General features: G+C 36.7%; 2 protein-coding genes and 1 pseudogene across 2 annotated transcripts; all 3 read right to left on the minus strand.

Moving 5' to 3' along the window:
- Positions 1–2506: 2506 nt before the first annotated feature.
- On the minus strand, positions 2507–3430 carry LOC121401272 (annotated as a pseudogene).
- Positions 3431–7759: 4329 nt separating this feature from the next.
- LOC121401273 (olfactory receptor 2A1/2A42-like) lies at positions 7760–8704 on the minus strand. The gene has a single exon (XM_041585619.1). It carries the CDS (start codon positions 8702–8704, stop codon positions 7760–7762), a length of 945 nt encoding a protein of 314 aa, XP_041441553.1.
- Positions 8705–18295: 9591 nt separating this feature from the next.
- On the minus strand, positions 18296–19267 carry LOC121401274 (olfactory receptor 1-like). The gene has a single exon (XM_041585621.1). The coding sequence runs from the start codon at positions 19265–19267 to the stop codon at positions 18296–18298; it is 972 nt and encodes a 323-aa protein (XP_041441555.1).
- Between the last annotated feature and the right edge of the window lie 1632 nt (positions 19268–20899).

The raw sequence follows: 20899 nt of genomic DNA on the forward strand, positions 1-20899 counted from the left end.
CCTGCTCGCATCCTCATTAAGTTTTTTTACAATTTACATATTTAAAAAATAATTTTAGGTTAATTTTACTCCTTGCTGCAATGCCCTTTTCCTTGCCGGATAGCATTTTTTTACATGATTTATTGGCCTCCTTATACCTGACAAATGTTTCAGCTGTCCCAGCTAACTTGAGAGCCTTAAAAGTTTTTCTTATCAGCCTCGACACCAACAATTCTGACAAACCACAAAGGGCTTTGCAACGATGTTCCTTGCTTACAAGGGGAATATACTGACAAGTATATTTATTAAGCAGCATGTTAAAGACTTCCCATTTTTCTTCTGTGTTCAACCTGTGAAAAGCCTTTCCAGTTAAAATGTTGCAGAGATGCCCTTATACTGGCAAATTTTGCATGTCTAAAGCTTAGCGTTTTAGTTTCTCCATTATAGAGTTGTTTCTACAACCCAATCTCACACAAATGTATTAGAGATGAGTGCAGAATTATTAGTTATTACCAGGTCCAAAAGAGAATCATTCCTAGTAGGTTCTTGAACGAGCTGAAATAAAAAGTCATTCAGCATATTTACAAACCTACTAGCTTTTTCTGACTTGGCAACCACATTATCCCAGTCAATGTCTGGATAACTGAAGTAACCTATAATAATAATAATAACTTGACCTAGTTATGAAGCAGCCGCCATTTGTAATAGTAACTGGGCCCCAATCTTATTCAAGGTGGTTTATAGCATACACCAATGATAATTTTCTTTGTAGCTTTTTGCCCAGTCAAAATCTCAACCCAAAGGGATTCCACCCCCCCCCCCATCCATAGTTATTAGTTAGAGTAAATCAAAGTCATTTGAGTTTTGGAAACCACAATTCGAGTTTGGGAGTTTTAATACACAAACATTAATTACGGAAAAAAAATATATTCAAATAGTTATAAAACAGCCGTTAGAGGCCTATTTAGCAGCCTCATTCTCACTCACTTTCTATAAGGGGCAGATTTATTAAGGGGAAAATTCATCAAGGGTCGAATATGGGGGTTAATTAACCCTCGATATTCGACTGGGAATTAAAATCCTTCGACTTCGAATATCGAAGTCGAAGGATTTTTGCGCAAATAATTAGATCGAACGATCGAAGCAATTATCGTTCGATTGAACGATTAAATCCTTCGTATCGAACGATTCGAAGGATTTTAATCCAACGATCGAAGGATTATCCTTCAACCAAAAAAATTTAGCCAAGCCTATGGGGACCTTCCCCATAGGCTAACATTTGGTTCGGAAGCTTTTAGGTGGCGAACTAGGGGGTCGAAGTTTTTTCTTAAAGAGACAGTACTTCGACTATCGAATAGTCGAATGATTTTTAGTTCAAATCCTTCAATTCAAAGTCAAAGTCAAAGTCGTAGTCGATGGTCGAATTAGCCCAAAAAACACTTCGAAATTCAAAGTTTTTTTACTTCGAATCCTTCACTCAAGCTTGGGGCCCTAAGAGTTGAATAGTAAATTAAAATTTTCAAATTGGATTTTTGTTGAAAAATCACAAATTCAAATTGGGAATAATCCAAACTCGAAGTCAAATTTGAAATTCGAGATTTATCATACCTTGACCCTGGGAACAACTCAGGTTCACCTATTCGCCACCGAAAACCTGCCGAGTTCATGTAGAAGTCATTGGCAGAGGTCCATTGACCCATTTGAAGATGTTAATAGCCTTCCTGACATTCGAGTTTAGTCGAATATGAATCCAATTTGCGGATCGTCCCTATTCGATCATTTCAAATTGTGAGTATATTAAAATTTATTAGAGTAAAGAAAAATTCACATGATTCCAAAATTTGACTTTTGATAAATCTGCCCCTAAAACCATAAATATTATGAAATCTATTAAAAAATCCAAATAGAAAAACTACGAAGGAAAATTACACTGAATGATCTGAAAAAACTTCTATAGGACCTCAACAACTTTTACCTGCCGAAAACGAGGTTTTCATGGTTTTTACACTGAATAAAGCTCAAATTTTTAGAGCTTTTTTTTTTTAAAAAAAATAGGAAAACCACAAATCTTTAAAGATTCATGGAAAAAATAGGAATTCAATTGTAAACAAATTCACCCCTTAGTCTTGCAACGAGAGAGAGAAAGAGAGAGTGGAAACAGGTAGATATAGACCTAGCCTAGTTAGCAAGTTTATAGGTTATGACATTACCTCGGAACCAATTCACTTTTGGTTTTTTATTAGTTTTACAACAGACAAAAGGTTATATTTTAGGCCCCAAAACAAAATAAGGAAACAAACTAAAGATTGGTTTCAATTTCCAACACAGTTGCCAACTACTCTGTTCCCAGGACACAACAGTAAAAATAAAATATCTTCAATACTTTAGCAAAAAATGTTTTTATTTTTTCAGTTTTGTTCATTTATTCCAGTTCCTGGATTGATAGTGGTCTACTGATGTGATGTCAAAGGAAATATCCAAGCCTTTCTTAAAGGCATTACGGAAAGTAACTGCCTTAAATGCACCCTCATGTTAAAGAACCTTTACATGATGCATTAATTATATATTTGGTAAATACTATTTTTACAGCAGACTGAACCTGTCTGTTTCTAAGGCTGTTCGCCAATGGGTTTAGCAATGGAATAAAACCCAAGTACATCAGGGTTAGCAACTTGTCTATTTCTTGAGAATTTTTTGTTTCATGTACAAGCTAAGACATGTATCACTAAAAAGCAACACTACTGTGATATGTGAAGAACAGCTCTAGAAAGTCTTAAGCCTTGCAGCTGAGCTTCTCATTTCCAGAATGGTAAATATGATGTATACTTAGGATATAAGGATCAACCCAACTGGAAGAATCCCTATTAATGGTGCTTCAACTGCTATTAAAGTCTGTATATGTGCTGTGTCACTGCAGGAAAGCTTCAACATGGATATGGTTTCACAAAAGATATGATTGATATCGAGAAGCCTGCAGAATGACAAACGTGATATAAATAAAGAGAAGCACATTGCATTGGTGGCACATAAAATCCATAAAAATTGTCACAAGCAGGATGCAACACCTTGAGTTCATAATGAGGTGATAACGCAGAGGGATACAAATAGCCACATATTGGTCATAAGCCATGATGGCCAACAGGAGAAAATCACCATCAGTGCAAGTTATAAATAGAAATAGCTGTGTAATGCAACCAAGAAAAGAAATGCTGGTTACGCCAGTCATTGTGATGGCCATCAGCTTTGGAAGAAAAGCAGAGACCGAAATAATGTCCTGGAATGCCAAGTTACACAGGAAGAAATACATTGGGGTGTGCAGATTGGATACCAGACATTTCCAAAACACAGCCAGCAGATACATTAGAAGGAATCCCATTAAAATAACATTGTGATTTTCCTCAGAGTAGGGAAATGCTAGGAGATGGAAGGATCTTGGTACTGTGAAATTCATTGCATAATCCATTGTACCGCATTTGTTAAGGAAAAAAACGTTTTCACAGAGCCTGAACGCCACCATGTCAAATGGAAATGCTGATTAATGACAACTCTAAACGGGACATTGCTATGCTAGAGATACTGCTTTCTCCAAAAACATGCATGGTTTGTGTGGATGCTCACTAAACATCATCAGAGACATAGATAAGTAAGTTATTTATATTTAGTTACTATTATTAGGCCCACAGGTAGACTTCTCCACTCGTATGGCGTAATCATTTTAAAGGCTAGTAGTCCTCACTGAATATACTTATGGACTACCTTTTGAAATAACCTAATGTATGTATAGACCCAATTGTTTTAGTATCGCAGCATCAGAAGGTTGTACCACTATTACACCATTGAACAGTGATCCCCAACCAGTGGCTCATGAGCAAAATGTTACTCACCAACCACTTGGATGTTGCTCCAAGTGGCCTCAAAGCAGGTGCTTATTTTTGAATTCTTGGCTTAGAGTCAAGTTTTATTTCCATAAAAGAAGGTGTACTGCAAAACAGAGCATCCCCAGAAACTTTTTTCATGCTTGTGTTGCTCCCCAACTCTTTTTTACCATTGATGGTGGCTCACAGGTAAGGTTGGGGACCTCTTCCATCGATGCTTCTTTCTTGCATTTAATTAAACACAATTGTGATTTTACACCAGAAACAGACTAGCTGTACCCTGTAAGCCTAATAAATTCATTCCTTTGAATTTATATATCCTAACATGCATGATGTGCTTGTACCACAAACTCATAGCAAATTAAACAATAATATGCCTTTTGTGGTTCACTTATCCACTTATTTTTTTTGATGCGTGGTACTAGACATGTGGCTTTATGAAAGGATACAGACATAATTGGCAGTTATTATGCACGCGGGTTTCTTTTTTCAATTCTACAATACATATAATTGGGATAGTGGTCTAAGATTGCCCACAGAAGCACTGACACAGTTGAGGCTTTTTGATTTAATTTAACAGCTGTTTCAGTACTTTTTTTTTTTTGCTGTTCAGCAAAAAAAGAGGAATCTACCAGTAATATCAGCAGATATACTGTATGAGAGCTAAACTGAGATACAACTTCCACATCAATGTATACAATACTACACATGTAGAACGGCTAATGTTTAGATACAGCGCAAACAAAAATACTAATTTCATATTTAATTCAATTTGTATTTAATTTCCTTTGGAGATGCTACAATTCAATACATTTGTCTTGTCTACAGGTGCCCCTCAAAATTCTGAGAAGTGATGTTTGAGAGACTTTGTGGCCATATAAACTGGCCTTTGCAACATTATAGGGAATGTGTGAAGATCAAGATTGTTGTTGCAAAATTGTACCCGAAGATGAATCAAAGCAAATACAGTGCATTAAACATGTGTAATGTCTGACAAAGTTGCGCGGATACTTCCGAAGTAAATGTGCCCCTATGTGAAAAGGAGAGTGAGACTCACAAATAGTGATTAGCAATTTTTTTGCGAGGTGTTGCTATGAAAAAAAGGCACCACAAAAAAATGTTGCTGCGAAAAAACTCTCGTTGACTTCAATGCGTTTTTCAAATTTCCACCGTTTCACTTTTTTTTGGGCAAAGCAATATGAGACAGATTGGCCCATTACTACAAATATTTAAATATTTAAAATAAATATATTGGTTTATTAAACATCTATCAAATGACATCTTCTTGTCACTCTTGGCCATTTCTGTACATAATCTAAAATAAAATAATTGAAAAAAAATAAAGCATGTGCAAATACCGAACCAAATCCGAACACTAATTTAACGAAAAGTGCAGTATTTTTTTGGATTCGGTTCTGCCACGTACTTGTATTCAGCTGAATCCGAATTCTGCTGAAAAAGGCTGAATCTTGTCCGAATCCTGAACCGAATCCTGTATTCAGTGCATCCCTAGCATTGAGTAAAGAGATAGACATTGTTTGTGTGTTATAGTACCTATTAATCTGTATGTAAGTGCAATGTCTGCAGAGTCACTGTTTACTTTGGAGTTTTCATAATTTAAAATGGTCTTTGCTAGTGATGGGCGAATAAATACGCCAGGTGGGAATTTGCTGCGAATTTCCGCGTTTGGACGGCAGTGAATAAAAAGTCGCTCGCGTCAAACTGTTGCGCATCAACATTATTCGGACGCCCATTGACTTTAACGCCGGTCACAAAATTGACGTGAGTGTCAGAATTGACGTGGGCGTCAAAATTGACGCAGGCATCAAGATTCACAAAAGCAAATTTTTCACTGTTTCGCGAATTTCTGGCGAATTTTTTGGCGAATCGAAACGGGACAAATTCGCCCATCGTTAGTCTTTGCTCTTGGTGATGTAGATAATAGCATTCTAAGAAAACTAACAACTGGTCTTCTGAACGTCTCCAATTTTTAATTTAGTCATGAAATTCTAGGGTTCCATTTACCATATCAACCAAGCACTGGTTAATAGACTAAAGATGTATAGCAGAAGGTCCCTATAGACAGAATAACAGTGTCTTGGTTGTTGCTTCAGTTGAATCTGCAACCTGGAAAGAGTAGAGTGCAGTGGCAAATATTTAAAGAAATATTACTGCCAATTGTAGTTAGTAGAACGATTCAATTACACCCGCGTTCCTTTAGTTATAAAGGACAGAAGCTTCCAGCTTTGTGCTGTGCCAGCAAAGTTATTTAGTGTAGAACTTTAATAGAGCACCCACTAGTACCAATAGTTTAGATGTCTAAGTGATACATGTTAAAGTGATTTTAAATGTCATTTGAAAAGTTTGCCCTCTGTGTAACAATATGGCCTCTTGTGTTGACCATTTTTATGGGAAAAAAGATCCCCTGCTATTTGTCTATATTGTCCTTTAATGTACTTATAAAGAGCTATCATGTCCCCTTACAAGTGCATTTTTCCAGAGAGACCTTGACAGTCTCCCCTCATAATTTAGATCCTCCAATCCTATAACCAGTTTAGCTGCATTTAGTCTCTGCACTCTCTCCAGCTTATTAATATCCTTCTTATGGACTGGAGCCCAAAACTGCACTGCATACTCCAGATGAGGCCTCACCAGGGACCTATAAAGAGGCAGAATTATGTTTTCATCCCTTGAGTTAATGCCCTTTTTTATGCAATACAGAACTTTATTTTCTGAAGAAGCCCCAGAATGACACTGCCTGGAATTAGACTTCTTGTTATCTACCAAAAAACAGAGTTCCTTCTTATTTCAAGTGCATATTCGACTAATTAGTTGCTATATTGATTGTATTTATTACAGTAGGGTTACTTTACATGTATGAAGTAAAAGGTACTGTCTTAGAAACAGAGTTTTTTTTTAGGCAACCTTTTGTAACCAATTATTACACAGGTATGGGACCTATTATGCAGAATGTTTGGGACCTGGGGTTTTCGAGATAATGGATCTTTCTGTAGTTTGGATATTCATGGCATCTACTAAAGAATCATTTAAACATGAAATAATCGCAGTGGGGTTGTTTTGCTTCCAATAAGGATTTAATTATAATTTAATTATATCTTAGTTTAGATCAAGTACAAGATACTTTTTTTATTATTACAGAGAATTTTTAAAAACGTAGCTTATTTGGATAACGCACTTCGCCAGGCGTATTTTCGCCAGCGCTACGCAAATTCACTTAAATTCCGAAGTTGCGCTCACGGTAAGCGTAAGGTTGCGAAGTTGCACTAGCGTTAATGCGCCAAGCAAAGCGAATTTACGCTAGCGATGCTTAATTTGCATACGGTGCCAAATTGAAGTTACAATGGAGGTATATGTAGCATCACTACACAAGCCTGGGAAACCTTCAAAACAGCAAATAAAATGTTTATTTTGCCCTACACATGTGCCCACTGTATAGTTAAGGTGCCATGAGTTAGGAAATGTAGGGGGGAAGGAGGGGAGCCAGAAAATTTTTTTTAGATCTTTTTCAGCCTATCACCCAGAAAAAACGCCAGCGTTTTTTGGGACTTAGAATTTTTTTAAACTTTTTTTGAAGCAATCCCTATCTACTCTATTGCACTTCGCTTGGTCTGAGGTGGCGAAGGAAGTCTGGCGTAAAAGGTAGCGTTCAGAAAAATGCGTGCATCAGTGAATTTGCGTATTTACGTCCGTTGCACAAAATCGCCAGGCGTAATGGTGCGAAGTAACACTAGAGAATTTACGACAGTGTCCGTTAGTGAATCGCCGAATTAATGAAAATGCGCTACGCTAGCGAATTAACGCTATCGTTAGGCGCTTCATCCTTTAGTGAATTTGCCCCCATGAGAGACGGCTTTTCTGAAATTCAGAGCTCTCTGGATAAAGGGTTACAGATAATTTATTAGATGTTTGGAAAATACTATTCTTGCAGAAGACTGAACCTGTCTGTTTCTTAGGCTGTACACCAATGGGTTTAACACTGGAATAAAACCCAAGTAAATAAGGAAAAACATCTTGTCTACTTCTTGAGAGTTTTCAGAGACTGGTTTCATGTACAAGATAATGCCTGAACCACCGTACAGTAACACAACAGTGAGATGTGAAGAACAGCTGGAGAAAGTCTTGAGCCTTGCGGCTGAGGATGGCATTTTCAGGATGGTATATATGATGTACACATAAGATGTTAGGATTAATGAAAATGGAAAAATCCCAATTAATGTTACATTAGCTGTTATTAATGCTTTAATGAGAGTTGTATCACTGCAGGAAAGCTCCAGCAAGAATACAATTTCACAAAATATATGATTTATATTAATAGGCCTGCAAAACGACAAATGAGATATAGGCAAAGCATAACACATTGCATTGGTGGCACTGAAAGTCCATGATGTTGTCACTAACAGGATGCAGAACCTGGGTTTCATAATCAGATGATAACGTAGAGGGACACAAATAGCCACGTATCGGTCATACGCCATGATGGCCAGAAGGAGAAAATCCCCTACATTGCAACATATGTAAAGAAATAGCTGTGTTATGCAGCCATAAAAAGAAATGCTCTTTTCCCCTATAAAGGTGATGGTCATCAGCTTGGGCAAGATGGCAGAGACAGTGATAATGTCCTGGGCTGCCAGGTTGCACAGAAAGAAGTACATGGGGGTGTGCAGCTGGGATACCAGACTCACAAGTACAATAACCAGCATGTTTACAAGCACAGCCAGTAGGTACATCAGTAACAGTCCAAAAAAAATAATATGATGAAGTTCTTCGGTATTGGAAAATGCTAGGAGATGGAAATCTCTTGGTACTGAGATATTCTGGACATAATCCATGGTACTGCAGACATTAAGAAGGAAATATTATTTAAATGAAACATTTCTGCAGTTCATGCTTGACTTTCAAGATGAGCATCATATAACATAAAGGCTTTACTAATCACACTATCAGGGGGTTATTTATCAAAGGTTGAATTTTAGAGATTCGTGAGCTTTTTTAGACCTTTAAATGAACTTGGATGAACTCGAATGAGATCACACCTCTAATGGTTTCTAATTTAAGAAAAAACTTGAATGTAAAAAACTCAAACCAGTTCAGGGTTAACAACCCGAAACCTTTAATTGATCAAATTTTCAGCAAAAAAAACTAGAATCTCTCGAATTGATCGAGTTTTCAAGCAAAACCCCACTTAAAAAAAAAACTCAAACATCGTGAAGGCTATTAACATCTTCAAATGGTTCATGGAACCTCTACATGACCTCAACAGGTTTTGGATGGTGTATTTTTGGATTTGAGCTATTTCCAGTTTCAATGTATAATAAACCTCGAAAAATTTCAGTTTTTTTTAAAAAAATGCAAATTTTTTGAGTTTATTTTTAACCCGAGTTTTGACTGAAAAATACCCTTGAAAACTCGAATTTTCCATCGAAAAACAACTCGACCTCTACTAAATCTGCCACTATATGTTTTTGCATAAGGCTTTTATCTTAATAACAAGTTATATAACAGATGGATAGTGTTTAGCTAGAGGTACTTATGTCTTATTTTGATGTCCAATGGTATTTGTTTCAAAGGCAAGTTTGTAGCATTTTCAGAAGTTATATTAGAATTTGCAGTTTTATTTCTACTTAACACCTTAGGCAATGTACTGAGGCATGTGTAGGTTATTTCTGTGTATCAAAGGAAAATCATAGGGGTTTATATGCTTTGGGGTGCCATATAACTGACTCTCCTAATTGTAAGGCAGGTAAGGTTACATTGTTAAATAGTTAAGTAAAAAAAAAACCTTCACGTTCAGTCCCTCCAAATAAACCCCACACACACACACACACACACATATATACATACAGTACTTGCAACCTACCTATACACTCACATACATAAACAATATAACAAATATCTGCACTAATTGCAGATTTTAGAATCACAGTAGCATTTAATATTATGCTTGTCCAACAAAACATCCATCCCCTCTTAAAGGCATTTGGTGCATTCCCCAACCTCACTGTGAAGAACCACCAACACTGCAAATTAAAGGTTTTTTTCTTCTAGTCTGACGGGGTGGCCTCTTGTGTGTTGACCATTTTTATGGGAAAAAAGATCCCCTGCTATTTGTCTATATTGTCTTCTAGTCTACTTATAAAGAGTTATCATATCCCCTTGCAAGTGCATTTTTCCAGAGAAACCTTGACAGTCTATAACCAGCTTAATTGCATATCTCTGCACTCTCTCCAGCATATTAATATCCTTTTGGAGCCCAAAACTTCACTGCATGCTCCAGGTGAGGCCTTACCAGGGACCTATCCCTCAAGTTAATGACCTTTTTATCCAAGACAGAACTTTATTTTCTGAAGAAGCCACAGAATGACACTGCCTGGAATGAGAATTCTTGTTACCTACCAAAAAACCCACATCCTTCTTATTTCAAGTGCACATTCAACTTCTAAGTTGCTATATTGACTGTATTTATTACAGTTGGGTTACTTTACGGGGCAGATTTACTAAGCTCAAGTGAAGAATTCGAATGGAAAAAAATTAGAATTTCGAAGTATTTTTTGGGTACTTCGACTATCGAATTGATCAAATTCGATCTAATCGAATGATTCGAACGATTCAAAGTAAAAATCGTTCGACTTTTCGAACCATTCGATAGTCGAAGTACTGTCTCTTTAAAAAATACTCCGACTTCATACTTCGCCACTTTAAACCTACAGAGGTGCAATGTTAGGCTATGGGGACCTTTTTTTGATCGAATAAAAATCCTTCAATTGATTGATTAAAATCGTTCGATTTGAGCGATTTTATCGTTCGATCAAATGATTTTTATTTGATTGTTCGATCAAAGCATTTGCGCTAAAATCCTTCGAATTCGATATTCGAATTCGAGGGATTTTACTTTGAGGGTTTATTAACCCTCGAAATTCGACCCTTGATAAAGCTGCCCCTACATGTATGTTTGATGTAAGAGCTGCTACTACCTGTTGCAATAACGTACTAGGTATATTATGTTGTAAAAAATTTGTATTTGTCTTACTTTGTCTCATATTGTGCAGTAATTGCCCTTGGAAGTACATTTTAGAATGTAAAAATGTATTTTATATTTGATAAAACTCATAAGGTTCTCCTTTTATATAGATGGAGGAAATGATATTGGTGCAAATTGTATAAAAGCATGTGACTGTTTGTGGACAAGAATCAGTGAAGTCTCATTTATAGGGTCAGATTCAATTCAGGGAAAAAAACTTATCTCACTGTTTATCACGTGAAAAGTCCTGGACTAGATTCAATTCAAGAAGAAAAAACTTTTCTTGAAATTCAGTTTCAGTTTTTTTTCCCCATAGACTTCAATAGAGTTTTCACGTAATAAACAGTGAGATACGTTTTTCTGAATTGAATTGCATCTCAAATTGAATCTTATCTATGACTTTTCACATGATAATCCTTTTTCTCATTGAATTGAATCTGGCCCATAGTTCCTTACATTTGCATCATATTTATATAAAGTCTAGGTACTGCATATAGTTCTTACTTGAAACATTATGTGCTGATACCTATTATGTCTTGCTATTTTTTCTGGTTTCCATTATGTAATATAATATCATTTTCCTTACTCTTTTATTTTCCATTGCTCTTTGCAACATAATCTGAAATAAAAATTGTTTTGTAGAGCAATATAAAAAAAGGAAACAGCAGTCGCTCAAGGAGAAGATTCCTAAAAAATATCAGCAGACATATAAGGGCTTAACTTGCTGAAGGAAAGGGGATGAAACTTATAAACCAACGGATTCTACTCATTTAGATCCTTTGCATAAAATTAAAATGTAGGCGTTAGTCTCCTTTGGAAATACTTCAATATGGCTCTATTTGTATTTGCAGATGTAAAACCTACGGGTGCCTCACTTCAAGGTATCAGTTATGTGCTGGGAATGAAGCATTCTTCAGGTAATAGTAGATTGATAGACAATAGGGAAATGCACATTAGAATATAGCCACTAACAAACCCAAAATGTTGGTGTTGATATTTACAGTATATGCAGATATAGTATAAGCCTTGGTCTCACAATAGACTATCAGCTATATGAGCAAATAGAGGTAAATTCTCAAGTAAAGAGTAGGTTGATAAATAGTAGAACAAAGAACCTGGAAGCAAATCCCTCTCTTTAGTTACTGATGCCAAGGTTGTTTCAAGGTCAAATGGGTTTCCTGCTAGTCTGGTAAAAATCAAAATAGTTTGAAAGGCTCAACATAAAGACTATATAGTGACATGGCTTCTAGCCTTTGCAGCATTTTAGGGAATGTGTTAAACTGAATGAGAAGACTGTTGCAATATTGAAGAAATCAACCAAAATTGTCCCAGTAGATACATTTTTGAAGAGAAAATAAATTAATATGTGCAATAAGCACCTTTCAGCCCACACACTAGGGTCACATCTTACCAGGGTCTCCAGTTTCTTTTCAACTGTTACAAGCCCTGTACAAATCTTCATGGTCTTTATAGAAGAGATACAGCAGAGTTGAAAGCAGAATATTTAAAGGTTTAGTAACACCTATAGGAAATACTAGGAAATCCCCAAAGTGCTCATTACTCAATAAACTAATTTAACAATTTGTTATTCAATCTGCATAAAATATGCTGTCCATATAAACAGAAATCAACCAATATAATAAATCTGTGGAACATTTTATACAAAGGTTTATACTGTGGCATGTAAATGAAATATGTACTTTATACATAATTGCCCAGATTCAATTTAATGAGAAAAGCTCCAAGACATGCTGGAGTTGCAATAATGCGGAAGGAACATTGTTACACATTTGGTGGACATGCCCAAACATCGCTATTTTCTGGAAGGTTGTATCCCAGTTAATGGAAAAGGTAACAACAGTACCCATTCAACTAACACCAGGACTAGCTCTTCTAAACTTAGAAATACAAATCTATCCTCCAAGTGTAAGGAAACTAGCATTTCACATACTTACTTCAGCTAGATTACTTATATCAAGAAGATGGAAGTCGATGGAAATTCCAACATGGGAGGAGCTGATAAATCTTACGGATTCAAATTAAATGTACGAGAAAATGGCAATCAATAAAATGGATACAACAAAAAAGACTGATCCCACGCATCAAAAATTGGAACAGTGGAAAAAGCAAGATAAAAACGCATAGATAACACAACTAGGGGAGAAGATGGAAGATAGCAATTGAATTCCCAAATAGAACGGTAATAACAGTAGTCAAAGCAGGTCCCGAATTCCCCTTTTTTCTCTTTAACTTTTACCTACTTACCTTTCTCTACCTTTTTTTTCTCTCTCCTTTTTCCTTCCTTTCTTTTCTCCTTTTTCTTTCTCCTGTTTTTCTTTAGTGTTGTTCTTTTGATAATGTCCCTGATATGGAAGATGTGGAAGATGGGAGGTTTGGGAAATAGAATTTATATATATTTATATGTAATTAAAATATAGGAAAATGGTACCCATCCTTCACAATAGCACTGACACTGCCCCTTCACGGTAACACGGGCACATGCACTCAAGTATCAAAGTACCATATAAGCCCTACAGGGCTAGAATACTGGTCACCTACAGTAATTAAAGGCACGGGTTATTGATAATAATATAAGCACATATTGAAAGGGGTAGCACTTTTATAGATATCTGGCCCTTTAAGTAACTTCACAAATTGTTTAATAATAATAAAAGTGGCACTTCCCCTTTTTTTGTAGGATTTGTCCTACACAAGCACTTTTTTTTTCAGGATAAAGGAAAACACTGACACTAACCCCTCACTAGAACCAACACTCACATTATAACACTAAAATTATTATTAGAAGAGTTTAGGCACACGTTTCCTATATAAAAAGAGCACCAATAATTATCATGGGTACCAAAGGGGTTCTGTTGTCCTCCAACCAATGTGTACAACAATGTGGATATTACGTATTTGTTATAATAAAAAATAAATAAATGATGAAATACAGTTAGAAAAACTTATTTCATTGTTTATCACATAAAAATTCTACAAAGTGTACTGGAACGGTATTGGGAGAAAAGCTTTCTCTGCTAAAATTGAATCACGGGCCATAACTTTTCACACGATAAACCAAAAAAGAATGTTGTATCACATGATTCTTTTAATAACTAGCATCCCTAAAAAATAGGGATGTGGTGAGATTGGGGTAGGGGAGCAGTGGCTTGCAAGTATTTGCTGGGCCCCCAAATATTTTTGTGGGGGGGGAAGCAGTACATTGAAGGTACACCGCAAAATGTTGCATTGGAATTGCAGCTTCTCTAGGACGTCTCCAAAGCACAGAAGAGACTTCTTCCTTGCAGAACTTATGGAACCATGTGCACAATTGAATAATATTTTTTTATACTGTATATCTAAGTGTGCTGGGAATAAAGAATGGTAGAACCAATGAAAAAGAAAACAGATGCATGTAGCCTATTTTGGCCAAATGCATTAAAGTCAATGGGCGTCCGAATAATTTTTCGACGTGGTGGATTTTTTGCCTGCGAATTTTCACAGCAGTTGTCTAATTTATTTGCCTGCAGTAAAATGCAGAAATTTGCTGTAAATTCGCGCCTGGCAAACTTATTCCCATATCACTTCAATCAGGCAAAGAAATGTTGGTGTTACCTGTAACTGTGATGGCCAGTGTCAGACTGGGACACCAGGGGCCCACCCAAAAACCTTAGACCAGGGGCCCATCAAAAAACCTTAGCCCAGGGCCACTCTCAGTACTATTATTCTTCCTCTCCTCACTCAACCTCTATTCCCCTAGTCTCTTTTCTTTACATACTGTAATCAATTATTCCATCTATTTAGCCTCTTTTTCTCAAAGAAATAGGGAATAACCATGAAATAGGCCAAATGTTTAGCAGCATGAGGGCCCACTGACACCAGGGCCCACCGGGACTTTTCCTGGTCTCCCGGTGGGCCAGTCCGACACTGGTGATGACCATCAGCTTTGGAAGGACAGAAGAGACAGAAATAATGTATTGGAATGCCAGGTTGCACAGGAAAAAGTACATGGGGGTGTGCAGCTGGGACAACAGACATGCAAGTACAATAATCATCATGTTTCCAACCAAAGTCAGTAGGTACATACTGTAACAGTAGATAGTAACAGTGCAATCAAAATCATATGATGATGCTCTTTAGAGTTGGAAAATGCTAGGAGATTGACGTCTCTTGGTACTGTAGCATTCACAACATAATCAATGGCTCTGCATTTATTGAAAAGGAACGACATATACATGAAAGACAAAGGGGCCCATTTACTTAGTTCGAGTGAAGGAATAGAATAAAAAAAACTTTGAATTTCGAATGGTTTTTTTTGGCTACTTGACCATCGAATTGGCTACTTCGACTACGACTTTGAATCGAACGATTCAAAGTAAAAATCGTTCGACTATTCGACCATTCGATAGTCGAAGTACCCCCTACTTCACCACCTAAAACCTACCGAGCATCAATGTTAGCCTATGGGGAAGGTCCCCATAAGCTTTCTAATGTTTTTTTTCGTCAACGAAAAATCGCTCGATCGATGGATTAAAATTCTTCGAATCGAACGGTTCGAAGGATTGAATCGTTCGATCGAACTATTTGCGGTACATCCTTCAACTTCGATATTCAAAGTCGAAGGATTTACATTCGGCAGTCGAATATCGAGGGTTAATTAACCCTCGATATTCGACCATAAGTAAATTTGCCCCAAAAGGTCTGATTTATGAATGTACAGTAGGAACAAAAGCAATCAACCCAGTCTTTGTTTTCATGTTCCTACTTGCACAAATTGCTGATTGGTTACTATTGGTATCTACACTTGTGCAGTTTAGCACCCATGTTCTCAAATCAGCCCCACAATGTAAAATGCAGATGCTGAATACTGATGGCACTTAAAACATGTGATACTTGGTCATTGCTATGCAAAGCAAGGCAGGACTTGTGTGGGCACTCGATAACCATCATCAAAGACATGAATTTAAAAGTTAATTTAGTGAAATAGCTTTTATTTAGATTAGGGCTCTTACAATAGGAGGCACATTTATCAAAGGTCGAATTTTCGAGTTTTTAAAAAACTTCCATGAACTCGAAATCGCAATTTTCTTAAAAAAATCTTGGGTGAATAGGATCACCCAAAAACTCAAATCGAATTCGATTAGAATTTAATTCGAGTTTTAAAAGCTTGATTTGAGTTTTTTATCCGAAAAAATCCAAATTGATCCCAGGACATCTTCCATTGACTAAAACAGCAATTTGGCAGGTTTTAGGTGGCAAATAGTCAATTTTGAGGTCTTAAAGGGCCAGTGTATGATACATTTTGAAAATCAAATTTGAATTTTTAAAAAAACTCAAATTGAATTTTAACAATGCCCTTGTCGAATTTGACAGTTTTGGCCATAAAAACACTTGAAAATCCAAATTCGAAATTCTAATTTTAACTTTGACCCTTGATAAATCTGCCCCATGATGTTGGCAAACTGGATTTGGCCCTTTGGCATTGTTAATTTAATTGTTGTATTCTAAGGAACACATAAATTGCTATTAAAATGATATAATTAAATACAGTATTTTTATCAGTATCAGTTTTAGATTTTTTTAATTTAGTAGTGGTTTCAAAAACCTTTAAAACCACTGACTTTGAACCTTTGATCAATAGGCCTCCAAAAATTCAGACTGCCAGTGGACGGGCAGGGGCAGATTTATCAAGGTCAAAACTGTCACATTTACTAAAGTGTGAATTTTCTCTTCACCTAACTTCACCAAAGTTCGCCTCACTTCACCAGGTGTATTTTCACAACAACATTAAGAGAAATGTGGTGAATTTTCTCCTGGTGAAAATTCTCTGTGAAAATATGCCAATATATTTCCCCACACAATGGTAGTAGGCAAATCTTCTCTAGAGAATTTTCGCCATGGTGAAAATGTAGCATGGAATGGGCAATGTTGATTGGGATTTAAAAAGTGGCTGCTCTGTCTTTATAATGGGAGTTGACCTGCCCGAACCTGGCGAAATACACGTTAGAGAAAAGGGTAGTGATTGCACTTTGATAAATTACCGGATTTTCACTAGAGAATTTTTGCGAAAATTCACTGGTGAAACAATGCGAAAGTTCTCTAGTGGTGAGGATTTTTGCTTGCGAATTGTCCTCTTCGGCATTTAGTAAATAGGCAATGTGGTGGCGAATTGTCTTTGTGGCGAATTTTCGCTAAACATCCAAAATTCACCCTTTAGTAAATGTGCCCCCATTTGAGAGGGAAAATGAGACTCACAAAAAATCCACCACAAAATAGGTTAAACATGAAAAAACTCCCAATGCGTTTCTCAAATTTTCCCCGTTTCACTTTTTTCTCTGCAAAACGATATGGGACAGATTCCCCCATCACTACTCACAAATGCATCATTTTACTGTCACTCATCAAAACACTCATCGAATGACATCTTCTTGCCACTCTTGAGCATGTGTCCAATTCTGTACATATCAAACTAAAATAAAATGAAACAGGCCATCCCTTAAATCAGGGATCCCCAACCAGTAGCTCGTGAGCAACATGTTGCTCTCCAACCCCTTGGATGTTGCTCCCAGTGGCCTCAAAGCAGGTGTTTATTTTTTAATTCCAGGCTTGGAGGCAAGATTTGGCTGCATTACAACCAGGTGTACTGCCAACCAGAGCCTCGATGTAGGTTGACAATCCACATAGGGGCTACCAAATGGCCAATCACAGTCTGTATTTGGCACACCAGGAACATTTTTCATGCTAGTGTTGCTCCCCAACTCGTTTTACTACTGAATGTTGCTCACAGGTTCTAAAGGTTGGGGATCCCTGCCTTAAATGAAGCATTATGTAAAGAGATGTAAGTGCAATGTGAGTAGAGGCACTGTTTACCTTGGAGTCATTAACTGATCTTCATAAGTTCATATGGTATTTGCTCTTGATGATGTAATATAAGAAAACTAGCAACTGGTCTTCTAAAGCTCTCCAAAATGTTCCACTTACCATATCAACCAAGCACTGGTTTATACTATGTCTTGGTTGTTGGGCTCAGTTGAAACTGCAACCTGAAAAGAAGTAGAGTACAGTGGCAAATAATTAAAGAAACATTATGGGCAACTGTACTTAGTAGAAAGATCCAATGACACCCTAGTTCCTTTAGATATAGAGGACAGAAGCTCCCAGCTTTGTGTTGCACCAGCAAAGTTATTTATTGTAGAACTTTAATAGAGCACCCACTAGTACCAATAGTTTAGACAAGTAAATTATCTATTATCAGGGATTTTCCAGATAAGATTTTTTTTCTCTAATATGGATCCCCTTAAACATGAAATAAACCCAGTAGGATTGTTTTGCCACCAATGCGAATTCATGCAGCTTATTTATCAAGTACAAGGTACTGTTTTTTTCTTAAAACAGAGTTTTTTGTTTAAGCAACCTTTGGTAACCAATAATTACACAGATAATTTAACAGACATTTGGTAAATATTGTTTTTGAAGCATCCTGAACCTGTCTGTTTCTTAGGCTGTACACCAATGGGTTTAACATTGGAATAAAACCCAAGTAAATAAGGAAAAACATCTTGTCTGCTTCTCGAGAGTTTTGTGAGACTGGTTTCATGTACAAGATAATGCCTGAACCACCGTACAGTAACACAATTATGATATGTGAAGAACAGCTAGAGAAAGTCTTGACCCTTGCAGCTGAGGTTCTCATTTTCAGGATAGAATATACGATGTATACATAGGATGTTAGGATCAATACAAATGGAAAAATCCCAATTAATGGTACATCAGCTGTAATTAATGCTTTTATGAGGGTTGTATCACTGCAGGAAAGCTCCACCAAGGATATGATTTCACAAAATATATGATTTATTTTAATAAGCCTGCAAAATGACAAATGCGATATAAGCAAAGCATAGCGCATTGCAGTGGTGGCACAGAACACCCAAGATGTTGTCACCAATAGGATGCAGAACCTGGGTCTCATAATCAGATGATAACGCAGAGGGATACAAATAGCCACATATCGGTCATAAGCCATGATGGCCAACAGGATAAAATCACCATCAGTGCAAGTTATGTAAAGAAATAGTTGTGTTATGCAGCCATAAAAAGAAATGCTCTTTTCCCCTAAAAAGGTGATGGTCATTAGTTTGGGTAGGATGGCAGAGACAGAGATAATGTCCTGGGCTGCCAGGTTGCACAGAAAGAAGTACATTGGAGTTTGCAGTTGGGATACCAGACTCACGAGCACAATAATCAGCAAGTTTCCAAGCATAGCCAGTAGATACATTAGTAACAGCCCAATAAAAATAATATGATGATGTTCTTCAGAACTGGAAAATGCTAGGAGATGGAAGTCTCTTGATACTGAGATATTCCAGACATAATCCATGGTACTGCATACACTGTGAAGGAACATTTACATGAAACTATAAGGATGCAAGGTCTGTTTTAAGAACAACAGTACAGTGCTATGGAATATGCTGGTGCAGTGATCCCCAACCGGTAGCTTGTGAGCAACATGTTGCTCTCCAACCCCTTGGATGTTGCTCCCAGTGGCCTCAAAGCAGGTGTTTATTTTTGAATTCCAGACTTGGAGGCAAGTTTTGGTTGTATAAAAACCAGGTGCACTGCCAAACAGAGCCTCAATGTAGGCTGACATTCCACATAGAGGCTACCAAATGGCCAATCACAGCACTTATTTGCCACCCCAAGAACATTTTTCATGCTTGCGTTGCTCTCCAACTCCTTCTTCTTTTGAATGTTGCTCATAGGTTCAAAAGGTTGGGGATCCCTGTGCTGGTGCTATATAAATATGTGTCAGTGATACTAAATTGTAGTTAGGAAATCTAACCAGACCTCTGCTTTCATTTTGCAATTATTTGTAGGCTATTCAAAACAAATTTCTTATTGGTTTCTAATTGGGAAATGCACATTTGCAATTCAGTGCCCATATCCTGAAATCAGCCACAAAAAACAGATCTGCAAACAGATATTACTGCTACTGATAGAGCTTATTATATGAGATACCAGGTCATTGCTATGCAGAAGATACTGTGTTTTGCAAAGCCAGGCATGATTTGTGTGTACTGATTGTGACTACTCCTTAACCATTATTAGTGACATCAATTAGAATGTCTATGGACTTATTTGGATTACCGCTGTCACTGTGGCTGGTTTTGGAGCTCAAATATATTTTGAAGGACCTATTCACTAGTGCCTTTTAATAAATTCCCCATTTTATGGAACCTTTCTTTGTATTCCTTTGTATTTGTCCTCATATTCTTCCTCTCTGGTCCTCTCTAAAACTGAACATCTATAAGTCTATATGTATATTTAAGCCCTATTAACAAATAGCCATTTTAATTTTGTGCTGGAGACTGAAGAACCAAAAAGTAAAAAAAATCAACATAACAGGATTACCAATTTTAGATGTTCCTTGTATAACACACCATATAAGCTCATGCTTTTGTTTTATAGATGGTTTCATTTGACATCATTGTTTTAATGACTGAAGTCAATCAACCATCAGTAGGGTAAAGAGCTTGTGGAGTAACTGAATTGTAACTCCCGGCAACAACATTTTATTTGCATTGCAGCTCCTATTAAATATATCTCTAAAGCACACACTAAAGCACTCAAGTCTTCGAGTTACATACACCCGATAAAGTTATTAATTTAAAAACTGGTAAGATTTGGTTTTCTAGGTTTAGCAGCTAAATATTAGATAAAACATTTATGAGGTCATCCTTTTATAGAGATGGAGAGAATTATATTGGAACAAATTGTACAAAAGGATATGACTATGTGGGAAAGCATCAATGAAGTGTAAGTTATAGTTCCTTACATTTTCATCATGTTTATATAAAGTATAGTTATGCATTTGACTTGGTTCCCTCTCCATCTAGTTCATTATGTGCTGATACCTATATTTTTTTTACTAGTTTGGTCCTACTTTCCATTATGTAATATGACAGACAATCTAACATTATGCCCTTATTTTACTTACTTACATTTTTCCTTA

The sequence above is a fragment of the Xenopus laevis genome, chromosome 3L, assembly GCF_017654675.1.
Source record: "Xenopus laevis strain J_2021 chromosome 3L, Xenopus_laevis_v10.1, whole genome shotgun sequence".
Lineage (NCBI taxonomy): Eukaryota > Metazoa > Chordata > Amphibia > Anura > Pipidae > Xenopus > Xenopus laevis.

What these genes read in the sequence shown, in the direction of transcription:
- LOC121401273 (XM_041585619.1), bottom strand. Translation starts at nt 8,704, where the DNA reads ATGGATTATGTCCAGAATATCTCAGTACCAAGAGATTTCCATCTCCTA.
- LOC121401274 (XM_041585621.1), bottom strand. Translation starts at nt 19,267, where the DNA reads ATGGATTATGTCTGGAATATCTCAGTATCAAGAGACTTCCATCTCCTA.